The sequence below is a fragment of the Lithobates pipiens genome, unplaced genomic scaffold (assembly GCF_037356315.1).
Source record: "Lithobates pipiens isolate NorthernLeopardFrog02 unplaced genomic scaffold, aLitPip1_a1.2 Scaffold_93, whole genome shotgun sequence".
Lineage (NCBI taxonomy): Eukaryota > Metazoa > Chordata > Amphibia > Anura > Ranidae > Lithobates > Lithobates pipiens.
Window position 1 is genome coordinate 848,895 of NW_027507916.1, and position 20,165 is coordinate 869,059.

At 47.9% G+C, this 20,165-nt stretch overlaps 1 protein-coding gene and 1 non-coding gene across 2 annotated transcripts; both read right to left on the reverse strand.

Annotated features, from left to right (window-relative positions):
* Positions 1 to 1,668: 1,668 nt before the first annotated feature.
* Positions 1,669 to 19,939, reverse strand: LOC143973707 (TOG array regulator of axonemal microtubules protein 2-like). Its single transcript, XM_077474558.1, has 7 exons — positions 19,877 to 19,939; positions 18,417 to 18,526; positions 8,366 to 8,524; positions 7,511 to 7,628; positions 7,058 to 7,164; positions 4,762 to 4,972; positions 1,669 to 2,203 (listed from the first exon to the last, which is right to left on the reverse strand). Exons 1-7 carry the CDS (start codon positions 19,937 to 19,939, stop codon positions 1,895 to 1,897), a joined length of 1,077 nt encoding a protein of 358 aa, XP_077330684.1. The 3' UTR covers positions 1,669 to 1,894.
* Positions 14,919 to 14,990, reverse strand: TRNAG-UCC (transfer RNA glycine (anticodon UCC)). Its single transcript has one exon. It is a non-coding gene; the product is annotated as a tRNA-Gly (tRNA).
* Positions 19,940 to 20,165: the final 226 nt, after the last annotated feature.

A 20,165-nucleotide genomic window follows, 5' to 3' on the forward strand; every position in this document is an offset into this window, starting at 1 on the left:
CTGGACCTCTTAGGCCCGCTGCCTGGGTAGAGTGACCATTTGTTTGGATAGAGGCCAAGGATTGGGACTTGGTGAGGTAAGTGAGGGGTGAAAGCACCATGGAAGAACTCAACTTCAATCCGGGTATCTGAGAAACTGGACAGACGCTTTGCCCCTGACTGCAGTGTGGTGGTCTCTCCCCTAGGAGGCGGTCACTGAACTATTTAGTATCTAATTTCACAGAATGTTGGGTTGACTTAAAGGTTCTCAATCTGTGAAGGCTGTAAGTACTTTTTGCCACTCTCCTGGTGACAGTTAAGTCCATGGGTGTCCTATGCCCCAGCCCTCTCCTTCGGGAGTGTTGGGTGAAATCTAATAAACTCCTTATTTGGTCTAAAAACTGACCATCTGTTCACACCGCTTCACTCCTACTGAGGACTAGATCTTGGCGTGAATGCTAACCTGCCCCGCACCTGAGGTTCCTAATATAACTTTGGGGGTCATGGGGTAGCAACATACACTACTCCATTAAGGACTAGTCCTGGGGGTGAAAAGCTGGTCTGATGTTCTTCACTTATCTTTGGAGGTCATGGAATTGCTACATACACTACTCCATTGAGAACTAGGTCTGGGGGTGAAATACTGGCCTGACCTGCATTTGAGGTTCCTCATATGTCTTTGGGGTCATGGGGTGGCAACACACACACTACTCCATTGAGGACTAGACCTGGGGGTAAAAAGCTGGTCTGATGTTCTTCACTTATCTTTGGAGGTCATGGAATTGCTACATACACTACTTCATTGAGGACTAGGCCTGGGGGTGAAATACTGGCCTGACCTGCATTTGAGGTTCCTCGTATGTCTTTGGGGGTTATGGTGCTGCAACATACACTACTCCACTGAAGACTAAACCTAGGAGGTGAAATGCTAGCCTGAGGTTCCTTATATGTCTTTGGGGGTCATGGGGTTGCAACATATAATACTATATTGAGAACTAAATGTAGAGGTGAAATGCCAAGTCCATGGGTGTCCTATGCCCCAGCCCTCTCCTTCGGGAGTATTGGGTGAAACGTAATGAACTCTTTATTTGGTCTAAAAACTGACCGTCTGTTCACACTGCTTCACTCCTGCTGAGGACTAGACCTTGGCGTGAATGCTAACCTGCCCCGCACCTGAGGTTCCTAATATACCTTTGGGGGTCATGGGGTAGCAACATACACTACTCCATTAAGGACTAGTCCTGGGGGTGAAAAGCTGGTCTGATGTTCTTCACTTATCTTTGGAGGTCATGGAATTGCTACATACACTACTCCATTGAGAACTAGTCATGGGGGTGAAATGCTGGTCTGAGGTTCTTCATATGTCTTTGGAGTTCATGGGGTAGCAACATACACTACTCCATTGAGTACTAGACCTAGGGTTGAAATGCTGGCCTGACCAGCATTTGAGGTTCCTCATATGTATTTGGGGGTCATGGGGTGGCAACACACACACACTACTCCATTGAGGACTAGACCTGGGGGTAAAAAGCTGGTCTGAGGTTCTTCACATATCTTTGGGGGTCATGGAATTGCTACATACACTACTTCATTGAGGACTAGGCCTGGGGGTGAAATACTGGCCTGCCCCGCATTTGAGGTTCCTCATATGTCTTTGGGGGTTATGGTGCTGCAACATACACTACTCCACTGAAGACTAAACCTAGGAGGTGAAATGCTAGCCTGAGGTTCCTCATATGTCTTTGGGGGTCATGGCGTTACAACATATACTACTCCATTGAGAACTAAATGCAGAGGTGAAATGTTGGCCTGAGGTTCCTCATATGCCCTTGGAGGTCAATGAGAATTTATTCATCCCAAAAAATGTGAGAAGAGTGTTTGCAAGAAAAGGAAAAAACCCCAATAAAGGTTACCGGCTATAACGCCAGGAATGATGAATATAGGATGGAGGTGGAAGGTCCTCCTAATGTGGAAGGAAGAGTACCGGATACAGTCAGCAATGATTTACCTATATTTTTCATGAGTGTGTCCAGGACGGTCACTGCGGCCGTGTAGATACCGGTGTGCTTGGAGTTCAGGTTGTCCGTGACGACAGTCACCATAGGGACTAACACATGGTGCAGACTGTCCTTCAGAATCGGGATCATGACCACCGCAGACTCCAGAGCGTACTGATTGACCTTCTTGTTGGCGTCCTGCATCCTCGGGTTAAAGGCATCAAATATCTGTGAATATAATAAAAATAAGATGTAATAAAATGACGGTTGTTGGCGAGGATCCTGTATAATATGAATTGGTTTCATGAAGTTATGTGAATTTGGAACAAAGTTCATTTACTAAACATTTCCACAGCCACCTATAATCTCCCAGCGATCAGCTTGTGACGTTCCTCCTACACACCTTCTATAGGAGTCTTCCATTATAGCGTCCCCATTACCCTTGGAAATTCACCTTCCCCATACTAGGGGTCTATTTGTCAAGGTTGTCTCTTAAAATTCCCAAGACTTTCACATAAGATTCACTCGTTTCTAATGGAATCCTATGTGGAAAATATTTGAACCTTGGGTGAAAGTTGTGAGAATCTTGGGTGAAAACATTAACCCTTTCAGCCTCCACACCCATATACCGCTTTTGGGTCAGAGCGGTTTTTAGCAGCTTCGTATAAATGGTAAAGGTACCTGTGTTGGTCTTCAAATCGGTCCCTGAAGAATCCCTTGGATCCTAGACCAGGACTTCTGCCCAAGAAGAGAATAAGCCCCACCCCCTGCTGAGGATAAGTACTTGCCCCAGAGGCTCTACTGCCCACTAAAGTACTGGCATTTGACAAGGGGCAGGATTTGGCCTTCATGAGGGAAGGGCTTATGCCTCGTACACACGGTTGGATTTTCCGATGGGAAATGTTGGATGTGAGCTTGTTGGCTGAAAGTCGGACCGTGTGTACGCTCCATCGGACATTTGTTGTCGGACTTTTTCTGCCAACAAATGTTGGCTAGCAGGTTCTCAAATTTTCCACCAACAAAACTTTGTTGTGGGAATTTCCGATCGTGTGCGCACAAGTCTGACGCACAAAAGTTCACGCACGCCCGGAATCAAGTATGAGCCGGAAGCGCCAGGTCTTGTAAAACTAGCGTCCGTAATGGAGAGATCACATGACTATAGAACTTCTTTTTTATCAGCTCGTCGTACGTCTTGTACGCCACTACGTTCGGAGTTGTTGGCCAACATTTGTGTGCCGTGTGCAGGGGCGGACTGACCATTCGGGCACTCGGGCTCTGCCCGAGGGCCCCATGCCACTAAGGGGCCCCATCAGGGTTGCCAGCCTCAATAAAACCAGCGACAGTATGTAAAAATCTGTGTTTTTTTTTAAAAAAATCCCAAGATTATAGCTGCCCCGCCTCTCCAATACCTTTTCAGGGTGTGTGTGTGTATTCTGTGTGTGTATATTGTGTGTCTGTGTGTATACTGTATGTGTGTGTATACTGTGTGGCCCCATAATCTATTGCCCGGAGGCCCCATAATCTTCTCCTATTGCCTGGGGGCCCCATGAGTTGTCAGTCCACCCCTGGCCGTGTGTATACAAGACAAGTTGGAGCCAACAGCCTTCCAACAATAATCCGCGGTTTTGTTGTGGGGAAGTGCGATGGTGTGGACGTTGCATTCGAGTATAACTCCAGCCAAATCTATTCTTTTTTATTTGGATAGATTAGGGAAAGGTTGGATTCCTCTGCCAAGTTTTCATTGCTGAGATTCTTAAATGGAGCGGTTTGGAGAAGATACGAAATGTCTTGAAGATTACAGAAGAAGAGCCAGATTGGAATGTGATTGGCCACTAGAGACAGGGACGTAACTATAGGGGGTGCAGCAGTTGCGACCGCAACTGGGCCATGTGATGCAGGGGGCCCATGCAACCCCCTCTACATATGGCCGGCAGCAGCATAGGCAGCTAGGGGTACCAGTGCACCATGCACACGGGTGGCTGGAGGTGGAGGGTGACTAGCAGAGCTCCATGCTTGACTATCGCACTGGCTGCTCTTTAGTTGTGAATTCCCCACATGACCTGTGTCCTCGGCCGGCTCCTCAGAGTACCCCTCTCCTGCTCCATGCATTGCCTCTCAGTCCGATGTCTGTTCTCCCCAGGCCAACATGGATGAGTGCGCAGCCTACAGCTTGGTCATGGTGAGTGAGAGGACCCCATCCCCCACACACCATTACTTACCCCCTCCATCTCCCCCAGGGGACAGAGGCCCCTTCTCACGTGGGGACAGGGACCCCCATCTCCCCTGGGGACAGGGACCCCTTCTCACCTGTGGGCAGTAACTTCATCTGCCCTGGAGAAAAGGACCTCATCTCTTCTGGGGTGGGGACCCAATCCTGCCTAGGGACAGTCCCCCAATAGGGCACCTAAAGGGGGGGCCCTTCATGGTTTCTTGCATCGGGGCCCTGAAGGTTCTAGTTACGCCACTGACTACAGACCTCATTGGTGGTCATGCTACAACAGATTCTTCAGCAAAGTGAATAGGAATGAGTAATTACACAACTATAGTCACAGGAAACAATTTTTCTTTTTTATAAAATAAAGGCTTATTGAGTAGGTAGGTTACAGAGCAGGGTGCTACACAATAGCAGAGGTTACGGAGGTAAGTGTATACAGGATAACAAATGATCTACAATGTATAACAAGATGCCAATAATGTTTCTCCTGCAGAACTAAACTGATCAGAAGCCTCTTATCTCATTGATCGTTATTTCTAAATCGTTCTTTTTTTTCTGCTTCTCCACTTACTGGAGTGATGTTGGAGGTGACAAACCTCACGTTGTTCTTGCAGCGCTCCAGGAGAAGCGTCACTCCCTCCATTTTGCTTTGATATTCCTTAGCGGAGAGAAGTTTGCTGAGCTCCTTCAGTTGCTCCGTCACTTCCGCTGCCCGGACCGGCGGCCTTCCAGGGACCGGGGATTCCTGCGCTTCTGCTTCCACATCTGCAGGTCTGGTAATGCTACAGAAAAAAAAAATATGTTTTATTTATTCCAAACTGATCCTCAGGATCCAGAGAGAGGACAAGTTCTCATACGTCATAGCTGTCCATAGCTGTCTATGGCTGTCCATAGCTGTCCATGGCTGCCCATGGCTGTCCATAGCTGTCCATGGCTGTCCATGGCTGTCCATAGCTGTCCATGGCTGTCCATGGCTGTCCATGGCTGTCCATAGCTGTCCATGGCTGCCCATGGCTGTCCATGGCTGTCCATGGCTGTCCATGGCTGTCCATAGCTGTCCATGGCTGTCCATGGCTGTCCATGGCTGTCCATGGCGTTCCCTCCGGGGACAATGCAGGCTGCACACCAAGGACCCCATTATAAAGATGGAGCAACTTTGCAGTGTCCAAGGGAATCTCCTCCCTGCTATACAGTGCCTTGCGAAAGTATTCGGCCCCCTTGAACTTTTCAACCTTTTGCCACATTTCAGGCTTCAAAACATAAAGATATAAAATTTTAATTTTTTGTGAAGAATCACCAACAAGTGGGACACAATTGTGAAGTGGAACGAAATCTTTTGGATTTTTGAAACTTTTTTAACTAATAAAAAAATGAAAAGTGGGGCGTGCAAAATGATTGGGCCCCCTTGCGTTAATACTTTGTAGAGCCGCCTTTTGCTGCGATTACAGCTGCAAGTCGCTTGGGGTGTCTCTATCAGTTTTGCACATCGAGAGACTGAAATTCTTGCCCATTCTTCCTTGCAAAACAGCTGGAGCTCAGTGAGGTTGGATGGAGAGCGTTTGTGAACAGCAGTTTTCAGCTCTTTCCACAGATTCTCGATTGGATTCAGGTCTGGACTTTGACTTGGCCATTCTAACACCTGGATACGTTTATTTGTGAACCATTCCTTTGTAGATTTTGCTGTATGTTTGGGATCATTGTCTTGTTGGAAGATAAGTCTCCGTCCCAGTTTCAGGTCTTTTGCAGACTCCAACAGGTTTTCATCCAGAATGGTCCTGTATTTGGCTGCATCCATCTTCCCCTCAATTGTAACCATCTTCCCTGTCCCTGCTGAAGAAAAGCAGGCCCAAACCATGATGCTGCCACCACCATGTGTGACAGTGGGGATGGTGTGTTGAGGGTGATGAGCTGTGTTGCTTTTACGCCAAACATATCGTTTTGCATTGTGGGCAAAAAGTTGGATTTCGGTTTCATGTGACCAGAGCACCTTCTTCCACATGTTTGGTGTGTCTCCCAGGTGGCTTGTGGCAAACTTTAGACAAGACTTTTTATGGATATCTTTTGGAAATGTCTTTCTTCTTGCCACTCTTCCATAAAGGGCAGATTTGTGCAGTGTACGACTGATTGTTGTCCTATGGACAGACTCTCCCACCTCAGCTGTAGTCCTCTGCAGTTCATCCAGAGTGATCATGGGCCTTTTGGCTGCATCTCTGATCAGTCTTCTCCTTGTCTGAGCTGAAAGTTTAGAGGGACGGCCAGGTCTTGGTAGATTTGCAGTGGTCTGATACTCCTTCCATTTCAAAATGATCGCTTGCACAGTGCTCCTTGGGATGTTTAAAGCTTGGGAAATCTTTTTGTATCCAAATCCAGCTTTAAACTTCTCCACAACAGTATTACGGACCTGCCTGGTGTGTTCCTTGGTCTTCATGATGCTCTCTGCGCTTTCAACAGAACCCTGAGACTATCACAGAGCAGGTGCATTTATACAGAGACTTGATTACACACAGGTGGATTCTATTTATCACCATCAGTCATTTAGGACAACATTGGATCATTCAGAGATCCTCGCTGAACTTCTGGAGTGAGTTTGCTGCACTGAAAGTAAAGGGGCCGAATAATTTTGCACGCACCACTTTTCAGTTTTTTATTTGCTAAAAAAGTTTAAAATATCCAATAGATTTCATTCCACTTCACAATTGTGTCCCACTTGTTGGTGATTCTTCACAAAAAATTAAAATGTTATATCTTTATGTTTGAAGCCTGAAATGTGGCAAAAGGTTGAAAAGTTCAAGGGGGCCGAATACTTTCGCAAGGCACTGTATATATATATATATATATATATACACACAGACACACACACACTTTACCTTTCCTCTGGTTGCTGGACATCCTGGGCCATCACGGCGGCGCTATTCTTCTGAGGAGGACGCTGGCTTCTAGCGGACGGGATCTCGGAGACGCTGTCACTCAGCTCCTGGAATAATCATCATATCATGTATTATAAAGTTTGTGTAAAACAAGGATCTCCAAACTGCGGCCCGTGGGCCGGATGTGGGCACTATCCCTCCCAATGATACCAGAGATGGGAAACAAATTCTCTCACTGACACCAATGATTATTTAACTCCCGCTGACCACCAAGCCTGTGCCATTGATTACTCCCTCCGATGCCGGGGCATTTTCTATACCCATTGGCCACAGTCCGGCCCCCTTCACATTTGAAGGGCAGTAAGCTGGCACTTTGTTTTTAGAACATTTGGAGACCCCTGGTGTAAAACCTGAAATATGAGGCATATGAGGCACATCACACAGCTCACATACTTTCTGCTTCACAGTGGCGATGAGGTCGCGGAGCTCATGTGACGGGATCAAACGTTCCATCTGCACCTCGAACTTGGGATGAGCCATGACCAGGCTGAACATCCGACGTCCGTAAAACCTGCAATACGGGTGATCATTATTACAATGTGTGGAATACACTCAGGACTGTAGGTGGGGGAGTTGGTCACTTAAATCCTCCCTCCGCCCCCCCCCCTTCAGTCTTGCACAGTTGTAGCGGCTCTTCTCATGGACTGGAATGTCTTACTCTGATGTCACTGCACACTGTCAGCTTCTCACAATGGGCATTAGAAGCTGCAGAAAGTCAGATAAACCCTGCCTCATTTCCTAAGAGGAGGACATCCAGTGTCCCTGGCCCCGCACCCTTTGAATTTTCTTTGGATTCGGGGGGGCGGTCTGCAGGGGGAGGAGGGGAGGTACATGGGGGAATCAGATGTGGTCAGCACAGGGAGGGGGGTCAGTATGGTGGGATGGTGGGAGGACAATTACAGAACGATGCACTGTGTCTGTGTCTCTCCCTCCAGCAGCTAAAAGCTGGCAGGAGGGAGAGGAGAGAAAACAGCTTTCTGCTGCTGGAGGGAGAGACACAGACACAGTGCATCGTTCTGTACTTGTCCTTCTAGCCCTCCGTGCCAATTCTCTGGGCCCTCCTGTGTTCCTGGGCCCCCTACAGGAGGCCTGGTGGTACCCCTTATCGGCGGCCCTGATGGCATGTGTGAGTTGCCCTGGGCAGAGGAAAAGGGGCCCCTCCAAGGAAGGGAGCTATAAAATAATCCCATAATAAGTCAAAGTCCATCAAATGGCATGGCTGGGAGGGTGACCTCTGTATGAAAGTACCTGGTGTCCTGCTGTCCATCCTGAACCAGTCTGACGAGGGTGCGGAGGAAGGTGTCTGTACTTTCTCTGGTTCCACACAGAAGTTTCTGGGCCCCCAGGAGCTCCATCACCCTGAGCAGATGTTTGGCTGTACATTTCCTCACTGCGCTGTTTCGGTGACTGTGGAGGAGAACGGCACAAATTACAACCTCAGGAGACCACAATGGGCATCAACGTCTCCTTATACCTCTATGGTGCCCCAAGAGATGGCAACATTTAATGGGCACAGCTTTGCCAGTGTGCCCGGGCTCCTCATGTAAATGGCTCTTTTGGAACGCCAATCCCCCCCCAGGCTCTCAGCATCCTTATACTGCAATGCTAGAGTTACACCTCCAAGTGGACCTATTTTGTTCACATTAAAAGATACCGACAGGGACAACATGTGCAAAAAAAAGGCTTGTTTTACCACTTATTGGCTTCTCAAGAAACAAGCTGCCAGAAAGGTAAGTATATGTAGGCAAGGCCACTTAGAAATCATGGGGCCCCATATATCCTTCCTGATGAGGCCCCCCAACCTCGCCTACAAAGGGGTGTAGCAGAACAGCAGCACTGACTTTATCCACCTACGCCCCAGAAATGAAAAAAAAAAAAGTCCCTCTTCTGCTTCCACCTCCTGGGCCCCTCTATTGATGGTAATTGAAGCCCTGGTAAGGGAGCAGAAGCGGGGATGTGATCTAGTAAAATCTATTTGTTCACTTAGGAACAATAAATGTGTCGATCGATATTCCTTCTTTGTTCTCCTTTCAGCAGCCTCTTATCATACGGATCAGCTTGTAATGCCGCATTTTCAGGGTCCAGTGTTTTGCGGGAGCGTGCGCTGGTCAGCGCCTCATAGAGCAGCTGGGGGGGTTAGCGGGTGAGCCAGGCTCCTCCCACCTGCCCCCGCCCCCCTCGCCATCTCCCGGGTGTGCCGCAGTGTGGATTTCTATCAGCAAAAAAATAAAAAAATAAAAGAGAAAAATTCTATATATTGAAATGCAGTTTGTTTAATGGAAGTGATGTAGAATCTCTCAGTAGTCGTGTAATAAAATAATTATCTCTCGTGTCACCGTTTCTAGATGTGTGTTTTATTTTCATGTGCGGGGACACCGTGTCCTGTAAGTGGCCAGAAACAGATCCTCGTCCGATCGACACCGACGGGCTCTGATTATGGACACTCCATAATTCAGAAAAATTAGGGGTGCTGAAACCGAAAATGCAGGATGCACTTAGTGGAAAACCGAAAACCTTTATTTTTATATACAATTGTATTATATTTGACTTATTAAATTGAGGATATTAATTAATATGAGGTTATTGTTGCCCATTATTGGCACCTTTTTACTGCAAGAAAAGCTCAGGAAAAATGCAGTCTGCAGTCTCTGACCGTCTCTTGTATCGTGTCCTCTCTGACCGTCTCTTGTATCGTGTCCTCTCTGACCGTCTCTTGTATCGTGTCCTCAGTCTATTGACCGTCTCTTGCATCGTGTCCTCAGTCTATTGACCGTCTCTTGTATCGTGTCCTCTCTGACCGTCTCTTGTATCGTGTCCTCTCTGACCGTCTCTTGCATCGTGTTCTCAGTCTATTGACCGTCTCTTGCATCGTGTCCTCAGTCTATTGACCGTCTCTTGCATCGTGTCCTCAGTCTATTGACCGTCTCTTACATCGTGTCCTCAGTCTATTGACCGTCTCTTGCATCGTGTCCTCAGTCTATTGACCGTCTCTTGCATTGTGTCCTCAGTCTATTGACCGTCTCTTGCATCGTGTCCTCAGTCTATTGACCATCTCTTGCATCGTGTCCTCAGTCTATTGATCGTCTCTTGCATCGTGTCCTCTCTGACCGTCTCTTGCATCGTGTCCTCAGTCTCTGTCTCTTGCATCGTGTCCTCAGTCTCTGACCGTCTCTTGCATCGTGTCCTCAGTCTCTGTCTCTTGCATCGTGTCCTCAGTCTCTGACCGTCTCTTGCATTGTGTCCTCAGTCTCTGTCTCTTGCATCGTGTCCTCAGTCTCTGTCTCTTGCATCGTGTCCTCAGTCTCTGACCGTCTCTTGCATCGTGTCCTCAGTCTCTGTCTCTTGCATCGTGTCCTCAGTCTCTGACCGTCTCTTGCATCGTGTCCTCAGTCTCTGACCGTCTCTTGCATTGTGTCCTCAGTCTCTGTCTCTTGCATCGTGTCCTCAGTCTCTGTCTCTTGCATCGTGTCCTCAGTCTCTGACCGTCTCTTGCATCGTGTCCTCAGTCTCTGTCTCTTGCATCGTGTCCTCAGTCTCTGTCTCTTGCATCGTGTCCTCAGTCTCTGACCGTCTCTTGCATCGTGTCCTCAGTCTCTGTCTCTTGCATCGTGTCCTCAGTCTCTGACCGTCTCTTGCATCGTGTCCTCAGTCTATTGACCTTCTCTTGCATCGTGTCTGCAGCCTTACTTAAATATCAGCGCCCATCAGAGGCAGCTTACCAGTGTCTGGGTCGTTTAGAGCGGCGATTTCCCGCTGTGTCATGGAGCTGGATTTGAATTTCTCGGGCCGGGAGGCCGCAGTAACGAAGTCCCACCTCCTGTGATGGACGTCACACTGTTTACATTTCCCGCCACTGGATGTGTGTGCCGTCTATTGACACTTTGGGCCCAATCTGGAGATTTTCACTTAGGGGTGTACTGACTTTTGTTGCCAGCAGTTTAGACATGAATGGCTGTGTGTTGAGTTATTTTGAGGGGACAGGAAATTTACACTGTTATACAAGCTGTACACTCACTACTTTACATTGTAGACAAGTGTCATTTCTTCAGTGTTGTCACATGAAAAGAGAGAAGAAATGTCACTGAGGGGTGTACTTACTTTTGTCACATACTGCATATACTGTACACTCACCGGCCACTTTATTATTTCCTCCTTGCTAGTAGCAGGTCGGACCCCCTTTATTAGATTCCCTATTGGTAGCAATTTTCACCCGTGACCTCAATGTTGGGGGTTATAAGTCCACAGATGGATGTCTGTATTGCTAGGACCCCCCACTCAGGTCACCAACCAATACCCCCCCCCCACAGAAATCCGGAGCACGGAACCCCACACATCATGGGGGGACTGACACCAATTATTCCCATCACCATGACGATGATAAACAATCACTGATCAAATTCTATGATGAAATATTGGAAATCAATCTACCTTGTTATTTACTTAACCACTTGCTTACTGGGCACTTAAACCCCCCTCCTGCCCAGACCAATTTTCAGCGCTGATGCACTTTGAATGACAATTACGCGGTCATACAACACTGTACCCAAATGAAATTTTTATCATTTTTTTCCCACAAATAGATATTTCTTTTGGTGGTATTTAATTACAGCTGGGAGATTTATTTTTTGCTAAACAAACAAAAAAAGATGCAAAAAAAAAAAAAAAATCATGTTTAATAGTTTGTTATAAAATTTTGCAAACAGGTAATTTTTCTCATTCATTGAAGTGCGCTGAAGAGGCGGCACTAGTGGGCACTGATAGGCATAGTTAAGGCGGCACCGATGGGCACAGATAAGGCGGCACCGATGGGCACAGATAAGGCGGCACCGATGGGCACAGATAAGGCGGCACCGATGGGCACAGATAAGATGGCACGGATGGGTGGCACTAAGGGGCACTGATAGGTACCACTGATAGATGAGACTGATGGGCACTGATAGGTGGCACTGATGGGCAGCCCTGCTGAGCACTGATGGGCACTGGTAGATGACACTGATGGGCACGGATATGTGGCCCTGGGGTGCAGCACCTTTGTTGAGGCAGGTTGTGGGCACTGCTGGGTGGCACTGTGGGCACTGCTGGGTGGCACTGTGGGCACTGCAGGGTGGCACTGAGGGGGGCACTTATTTTTTTATTATGTTCAGTGATGAGGGGGCAGGTGGGCACTGGCAGGGCAGGCCGTGATCGGGACTAATGTCCCGATCACGGCCGCCGGTGATCGGCTCTTTTTTTTTCTCCTCGCGCTGTCAGCGCGAGGAGGAATAATAGCCGATTACCGTCTCCGTTATATCACATGATCAGCTGTCATTGGCTGACAGCTGATCACGTGATAAGGGGTCGGGATCGACCCCTTGCTCGGATCAGTGATCAGGCGAGTCTCATAGACTCGCCGATCATAGAGCGTGCCGCGCGCGCCCCTCGTGCACGGGACGACGTCAATAGACGTAGACCCGGCAATGGAGATCCGCGCTGTAGCCGTCATTCGGCTATAGCACGGGTCTTAAGTGGTTAAAAATACCCCCCCCCCCCCAACATTGAGGTTACTGGTAGAAATTATAACCCCCAACATTGAGGTTACAACCCCCAACATTGAGGTTACTGGTAGAAATTATAACCCCCAACATTGGGGTCACTGGCAGCAATTACAACCCTCAACATTGGGGTCACAAAGTAATTCTAACCACCAATTTTGGGGTCACTGGTAGCAATTATAACCCCCAACATTCGGGTCACTGGCACCAATAATTACCAACAACATTGGGGTCACTGGTAGCAATTATAACCCCCAACATTGGGGTCACTGGCAGCAATTATAACCCCCAAAATTGGGTTCACTGGCAGCAATTACAACCCCCAACATTGGGGTCACTGTCAGCAATAATAACCCCCAACATTGGGGTCACTGTCAGCAATAATAACCCCCAACATTGGGGTCACTGACAGCAATTGTAACCTCCAACATTGGGGTCGCTGACAGATATTATAACACCCCACATTGGGGTCACTGGCAGCAATTTTAACCCCCAACATTGGGGTCACTAGTGGCAATTATAACCCCCAACATTGGGATCACTGGCAGCAATTATAACCCCCAACATTGGGGTCTCTGGAAGAAATTATAATCCCCAACAGTGGGGTCAGTGGTAGCAATTTTATCTCACAACATTGAGGCCACTGGCAGCAATTATAACCCCCAACATTTGGGTCCCTGGTAGTAATTATAACCCCCAACATTGGGGTCCCTGGTAGTAATTATAACCCCCAACATTCGGGTCACTGGCACCAATAATTACCAACAACATTGGGGTCACTGGCAGCAATTATAACCCCCAACATTGGGGTCACTGGCAGCAATTAAAACTCCAACATTGGGGGCACTGGTAACAATTATAACCCCCAACATTGGGGTCACTCTCAGCAATTATAACTCCAAAATTGGGGTCACTGGAACCAAAGGGTCTGGTATGGATATTTAGGGGGACCCCCACGTCAATTTTTTTTTTTAATTTGACACGGGGTTCATCCATGTCAGACCTGAAGGGCCTGGTAATTGAATTTAGGGGAACCCCTGCGCTTTTTTTTTTTTTATCAATGAATGAATGAATTGTCGGCTAATACAGAGAACACTCATTGAATGTTCTCTGTATTACGGGGAGCCGACAATATAGCCGCAAGTGATTTTAAAAGACTTTTTTTCCTGCACAAATGACACTTTGTGCAGGGACAGTTCTAAGCACGGGAAACATGCGCCCCTTCACAGGCATACTATAGACACCCCCCAGGCACGAAATTTAAAGGAATATTACACTTTTATTGTTTCACTTTAATCATTATTAAAATCACTGCTCCTGAAAAAACTGCCGTTTTTAAAACTTTTTTTTGCATTGATCCATGTCCCCTGGGGCAGGACCCGGGTCCCCAAACACTTTTTAGGACAGTAACTTGCATATAAGCTTTTAAAATTAGCACTTTAGATTGTGAACGTTCGAGTCCCATAGACTTTAATAGGGTTCTAAAGTTCACACGAAGTTTAGGTCTGTTCGCAGGTTCTGGTGCGAACCGAACAGGGGGGTGTTCGGCTCATCCCTATTCACAAGCTCCCCCCTGTGTAGTTCTGGGCGGATCCCTCACTTTTTCTCATGACCATCCTCACCCCATGAAGGTGAAATCTTCCATGGAGCTCCAGATTGAGGGCGATTGATGGTTATTTTGTATTTCTTCCATTCGTGAATAATCGATCCAACAGTTGTCTTCTTCATCTCACCAAGCTTCTTGCTGATGGTCTTGTAGCCCATTCCAGCCTTGTGCAGGTCCCCAATCTTCTCCCCGACGTCCTCTGACAGCTCTTTGGTCTTCCCCATGATGGTGAGGATTGGAGGGAAGGGATTCTGTGGACAGGCGTCTTCTATACACATAACGAGTTGTCGTTAGGAGAACCTTCTTACATTGACAGGACTAATCTGTGTACCACATGAGCACCTAGTGGAGCCAGTCTGTGGGGGGAGGGTTATTGTTGGTTGGTAGGTGTTTTTTCCCCCACTGTATATAGTACATAGCCGGCCTTTCTTCAGCAAAGTTGTGAAGAAGAGCCTAGAAAATACCTGAAAGGTAGCCGAGTGCTCCACCTACTGGCTGACACTGAGAATACACAACAATCACACCTACCTGCAAGAAATCTATTCTAAGGTGTGTAATAAAATCCATACAAACCCACGACATTCACTTCATTCCTTTACATTTTATCCCATCGCTAATCTGCACTCCACATATAATTCCAGTCTCTGGGGAGAATCTTGGCCATTATGTTGGCCGGGAATCGAACCCGGGTCGTCTGCTTGGAAAGCAGCTGTGCTCACCACTGCACCACCAACACAAAAAGTTGCATGTTTTTGTTGTGTGGGGGGAAACCGGAGTACCCGGGGAAAACCCACGCAAGCACAGGGAGAACATGCAAACTCCATGCAGATGGTGTCCTGGTCAGGTCTTGAACCGAGGACCCCAGTGCTGCAAGGCTCACCGCTAAGCCTCTGTGCTGCCCCATCTTAATGTGGAACTTCACCTAAAAAGGGAAGTTCCCCTCCTCCTCCTCCCTCGCTCCTCCTCCGCATCTTCAACCTGAACCCTGAAGGGGCGGGGACAGGACACCTCACCTGGGAATGGAAGGCTTGCTCCTAATAGATGGTGGAGACAGTCCACTGACAATACTGCTTTATATTTGTTGTGTCTTCCCCTTCACACAGCACAACTTCAACAACATTCGAAAAATTTCTACTCACCTGTAAAGGGGGAACTCCATGCAAACAAAATGACCTCCAAAATCTATACCAGACCCCCATCCGTGCACCCAGCCTGGCAGGCCAGGAAAGAGGGGGTGAGCATGCACCTCCCCCAACAGGGGCGGGCTGGGCCAGCGGACTTATCTAACACCCTCCCCCCCACCAGCGAACTTATCTAACACCCTCCCCCCACCAGCGGACTTATCTAACTCCCTCCCCCCCACCAGCCTACTTATCTAACACCCTACTCCCCAGTGGACTTATCTAACACCCTCCCCCCCACCAGCGGACTTATCTAACACCCTCCCCCCCACCAGCCTACTTATGTAACACCCCCCCACCAGCGAACTTATCTAACTCCCTCCCCCCCTCCAGCGGGCTTATCTAACACCCTCCCCCCCACCAGCGGACTTATCTAACACCCTCCCCCCCACCAGCGGACTTATCTAACTCCCTCCCCCCCACCAGCCTACTTATCTAACACCCCCCCCACCAGCGAAGTTATCTAACTCCCTCCCCCCCTCCAGCGGGCTTATCTAACACCCTCCCCCCCACCAGCGGACTTATCTAACACCCTCCCCCCCACCAGCGGACTTATCTAACACCATCCCCCCACCAGCCTACTTATCTAACACCCTCCCCCCCACCAGCGGACTTATCTAACACCCTCCCCCCCACCAGCGGACTGATCTAACACCCTCCTCCCCACCAGCGGACTTATCTAACACCTTCCCCCCCACCAGCGGACTTATCTAACACCCTCCCCCCCACCAGCGGACTGATCTAACACCCTCCCCCCCACCAGCGGACTTATCTAACACCCTCCCCCCCACCAGCAGACTTATCTAACACCCTCCCCCCCACCAGTGCACTTTCCCAACCAATCACCCCCTCCGGCATGCACGGCCAGCAGCACAGACACACAGCCACCTCCTAGACCCCCCGGTCAGTGGTGCGGACTGATCTGGGAGGACACCCGCCTGCTGCATGCCTGCCACTTACCCCATCTTAGTGGTGGGTCAGGCAGCAGGTGAATTGCAGCACGATACATATAGGGGGTGGAGAGGAGAGAGGGGGCGGGGCCCTGGTGCCCCTAATGGGCCTGCATTGCATTTTGGTTCTTCTGCTTTGAATGGAGCCCTCAGTGAGCTGATTCGGTGGTTCAATGGGCCACTTGACTGGACTAGCTCTGTGGAAAGAGAAAAAGAAGAGATATTACAGAATGTTACACACGACTATGGCCTTCCATCTACATTAAAGACGTCCCTCAGTTTTCTAGTACTGATCAGTTTATGCCAATTCCCCAAATGTCCATTTATATAAGGTGGTCTTCTCCACAGAAGCAGCTGGCCAGATACTTGGCGGAGGTTTTGGTGTTGGGTAGAGGAACCCTCTCTATATGTTTAGCTAGTGCCATGAGCCAAGTCATCTTAGGTACTGGAGGAGAACAAATGCCATAGAGGAGAACATTACTTTACTGGGATCCCTGAGGGAAGTTAGAGGAACACTTAATGGGATGTCCCAACTGGGCTGACCAACCACTGCCAAGCAAGCCGGAAAACCTTTCCTAATCCCTATACTTCCCCCTGGACAAAGCACCCCCCTCCCCCACCTTCCTCATAACACTAGGAAAGGAACATTCATCAAAGATCTGCAACTTTGGAAAATTCCATATGAACTGAGATTTGGTCCCCTCTAAAATGTCCTCCAGATACCAAAGGGTTTTGTTCTCCCTCCTCTAATCCACAACTGCCCCCGTGTATGGGAGATCGTACTTCATAGACAGGGGACTTTATCCTAGATAACTATGTAACTACAGGAAAGGATACTTACTATTATGGTCCGGCCATATTCCCGATAATCGGGATGGATCTCAGAAAGTTTATGAATAGTCCAGCATTGTGAGTCTGTTGTGTGGTTGTGTCAGGCCGGGATGAAGTTGGGTATGCATCCTCAGTGACCATAGCTTCTTCACTCCTGTAAGAGAAATTGGAAGGTAAATCATTTGCTACTAAAGTTATGAGATGTTGTAAAATGTCATTAGAAGGACTGGGAGAGATCATTTGTGAGCTTGGACTGATGTGCCGGGCCAAGAAGGAAGCAAGCATGGCCGCTGCCTTGGTGCTGTATTGGAGTCTTGCCTCCCCCTTTCCTCTGCCACCTTCTGGCCAGAAAATAAGGAACCCTCCATGGACATGGCTGAATATTGCCCATGCGGGGGTCTAGTCTGTGTTTCCAGGGAAAAAGAGATAGCTCCTCATACGGCTAGAAGGAACATGACAATGTAGCCATTTTATCCTTAAACTAGGCTTCTTGGCCGTATACAACTTAACTAAAAAACATGTACAATGAATCCCCAGGACATAATAACACTGTTTGTACTCGGCACTCCTAACCCCACACCCAAATATACACCTAGGGGAATACATTAGTATCTGGATCTTCAGCATAATCTGCAATGCCATTAATGGCTGGATGGAAGGACATTATATGGTCCTACTGCATAGGTGGCAGACCTGGCTCTCTTGTTATTTCTTCATAAAGTGAGCTGCTGGTAGTTACATATTTCACCACTAATCATCATCATCTAACCAAGAGGCTCTTCTCACTTTTCCCCACCAGACGTTTTCTCTTCCAGTGACTGGAATTCGTATCATGGGCTCATGGGACTTGTCATCTCCAGTCATTAGTGATTGGCCTCGTCCAATAATCCAGAACATCAAATGATCATCTGGATCCCAAATCAGTTTCGAGAAATCGGGAAACCAACTGAATGATAATTGCAGTTTGGTTACCATGGACACCAACACTTTACATAATTCATTTACCATTAGGGGAATCTTAGATGAGCTTTGTGCAAAGAATACAATATAACCTTTCCATTAAGAGTAGCAAAAATCCCTCCCATGACCCTGTTTTTCCAATTTTACTATCACTACAGATTATCCTCCAGATCTAAAGATCAGTGCCCCATCATTGGTGATGTCACATTGTACAAAGGAAATTCCAATGAAGAAACTTACGTGTTGATTGGAGATCTGCTGCTTGTATGGAATTCCCCATCATCGAGGTGTATCATTATGTCGATGGGTTCTGATGGTGGGACAGCGGGGATCTCACTCTCAATCCAAAACTAAAGAGAAAAAAAAGTCATATTCGTTATCATAGAAGCTCCAGGATGACATAAAACAGATCTATCATATAACATCCTTCAGTTCAAAGCAGGTGAAGCAATAGATGATTTCTGATTGGTTGGTAGAAGTTTCTGCATTTCTCCCATTGCTTGACTGATTAAGCTGAAGAGGAAATAGTTTGATCCAGGGAATTGCGACAACTGCCTGTGTGAGGTCACCGAGGAATCCGTCTGTCTTTATGAGACAAAACTGCCCCCCGATCCCTGACCGCAGTTTTTTTTTTGCCTTCCTCTGGAACAAACTGTTACTGTTTTTGGTCCACTTGCCAACCAGCCGCCGTCATTATACTGCGGCAGGTCGGCACGATCCCGCGAGCCGTCGTCACTGTACGTCGGCTCCTTTAAACGGGATAGCAGGCATGCGCGTGCCCGCTGCATTGCAGGGGGGTGCCAATGCTCAAAACCGGCAGACGCGATGACAGCATGCGATCATGGGCACGAGAGGCAGAACAGGGATGTGTGTCTGTAAAGGGAAGATATTTGCCAGCACACCAGGGAATGACATAAATAGCATCCAAACGGGTAAAACACACAAATCCCTGTTCTGTGAGGAGAGGAGAGGAGAGGCAGATCGTGAGTCCTAATAGCTAGGAACCACGATCTGTCATCTACTATAGTCTGTCCCCTCCCCCCACAGTTAGAACACACACTAGGGAACACAGTTAACCCCTTGATTGCCCCCTAGTGTTAACCCCTTCCCTGCCAGTGACATTTACATAGTAATCAGTGCGTTTTTATAGCACTGATCGCTGTATAATTGTCAATGGTTTCAAAAATGTGTCAAAAGTGTCCGATGTGTCGTAATGTCGCAGTCCCGATAAAAATGGCAGATCGCCGCCATAACCGGTAAAAAAAAAAAGAGCAATAATAAAAATGCTATAAATCTATCCCCTATTTTACAGACGTGATAACTTTCCTATATTTCACTCGGATATATTGTCTTTAGGTACGGAGCCTCCCTGCCGCTCATTCCTCCACTATCCAACAATGAAGGAAGGATCACCTTCTATATAGTCCATTCATTGCCTTCCTGTATGGTTATATCTGCTCTAGATCTAATCTATCTGATCATTGGAGGAGCTCTGCCTACTGATCACTTCTATGGATTTCCATATGAGGGACATGAGAAGGTCCCCCAACAATCTCTGTTGCCTATATCTGGGCGTGTCTATAACATACGGATATTTTATACCCAACCAGCATAATATCCTCCTACTGATGTGTAATCCTCCATGAAGGCAATGTCCCCCCTTCACTTTATATATTCTATATGCAAGAACATGTACTTACCTGTCTGTCTCTGCCTTCATCAGGGCCGACTTCCCATTGATCCCCGTATCTTTGATTGTCCATCGCGGCTTTTCTTGCCCGCACTTTCTCTAGGAGTTCTCTTTTCCTTCCTGTTGTCAGCTGCTTTCCTTCTTTCTCCCAGTATGCCTTCAGTGCATGGGCTTTCTGGAAAAGTCTTCTCTCCTCTTTCTTCAGCTGCAGGTCTGTCTGCTTCTCCACCTTACCCTCCTCCATCTGGGCTTTTCTTGCCCGAACTTTCTGCAGAAGCTCTCGTTTTCTTTCTGTTGTC

Coding starts and splice junctions, on each gene's coding strand:
- LOC143973707 (XM_077474558.1), bottom strand. CDS start 19,939: ATGGACAATCAAAGATACGGGGATCAATGGGAAGTCGGCCCTGATGAA. Junction 8,525..18,416: donor AGCAGATCTCCAATCAACAC/GTAAGTTTCTTC, acceptor TCTCCTCCACAG/TCACCGAAACAGCGCAGTGA. Junction 2,204..4,761: donor TCACCTCCAACATCACTCCA/GTAAGTGGAGAA, acceptor TTATATTCACAG/ATATTTGATGCCTTTAACCC.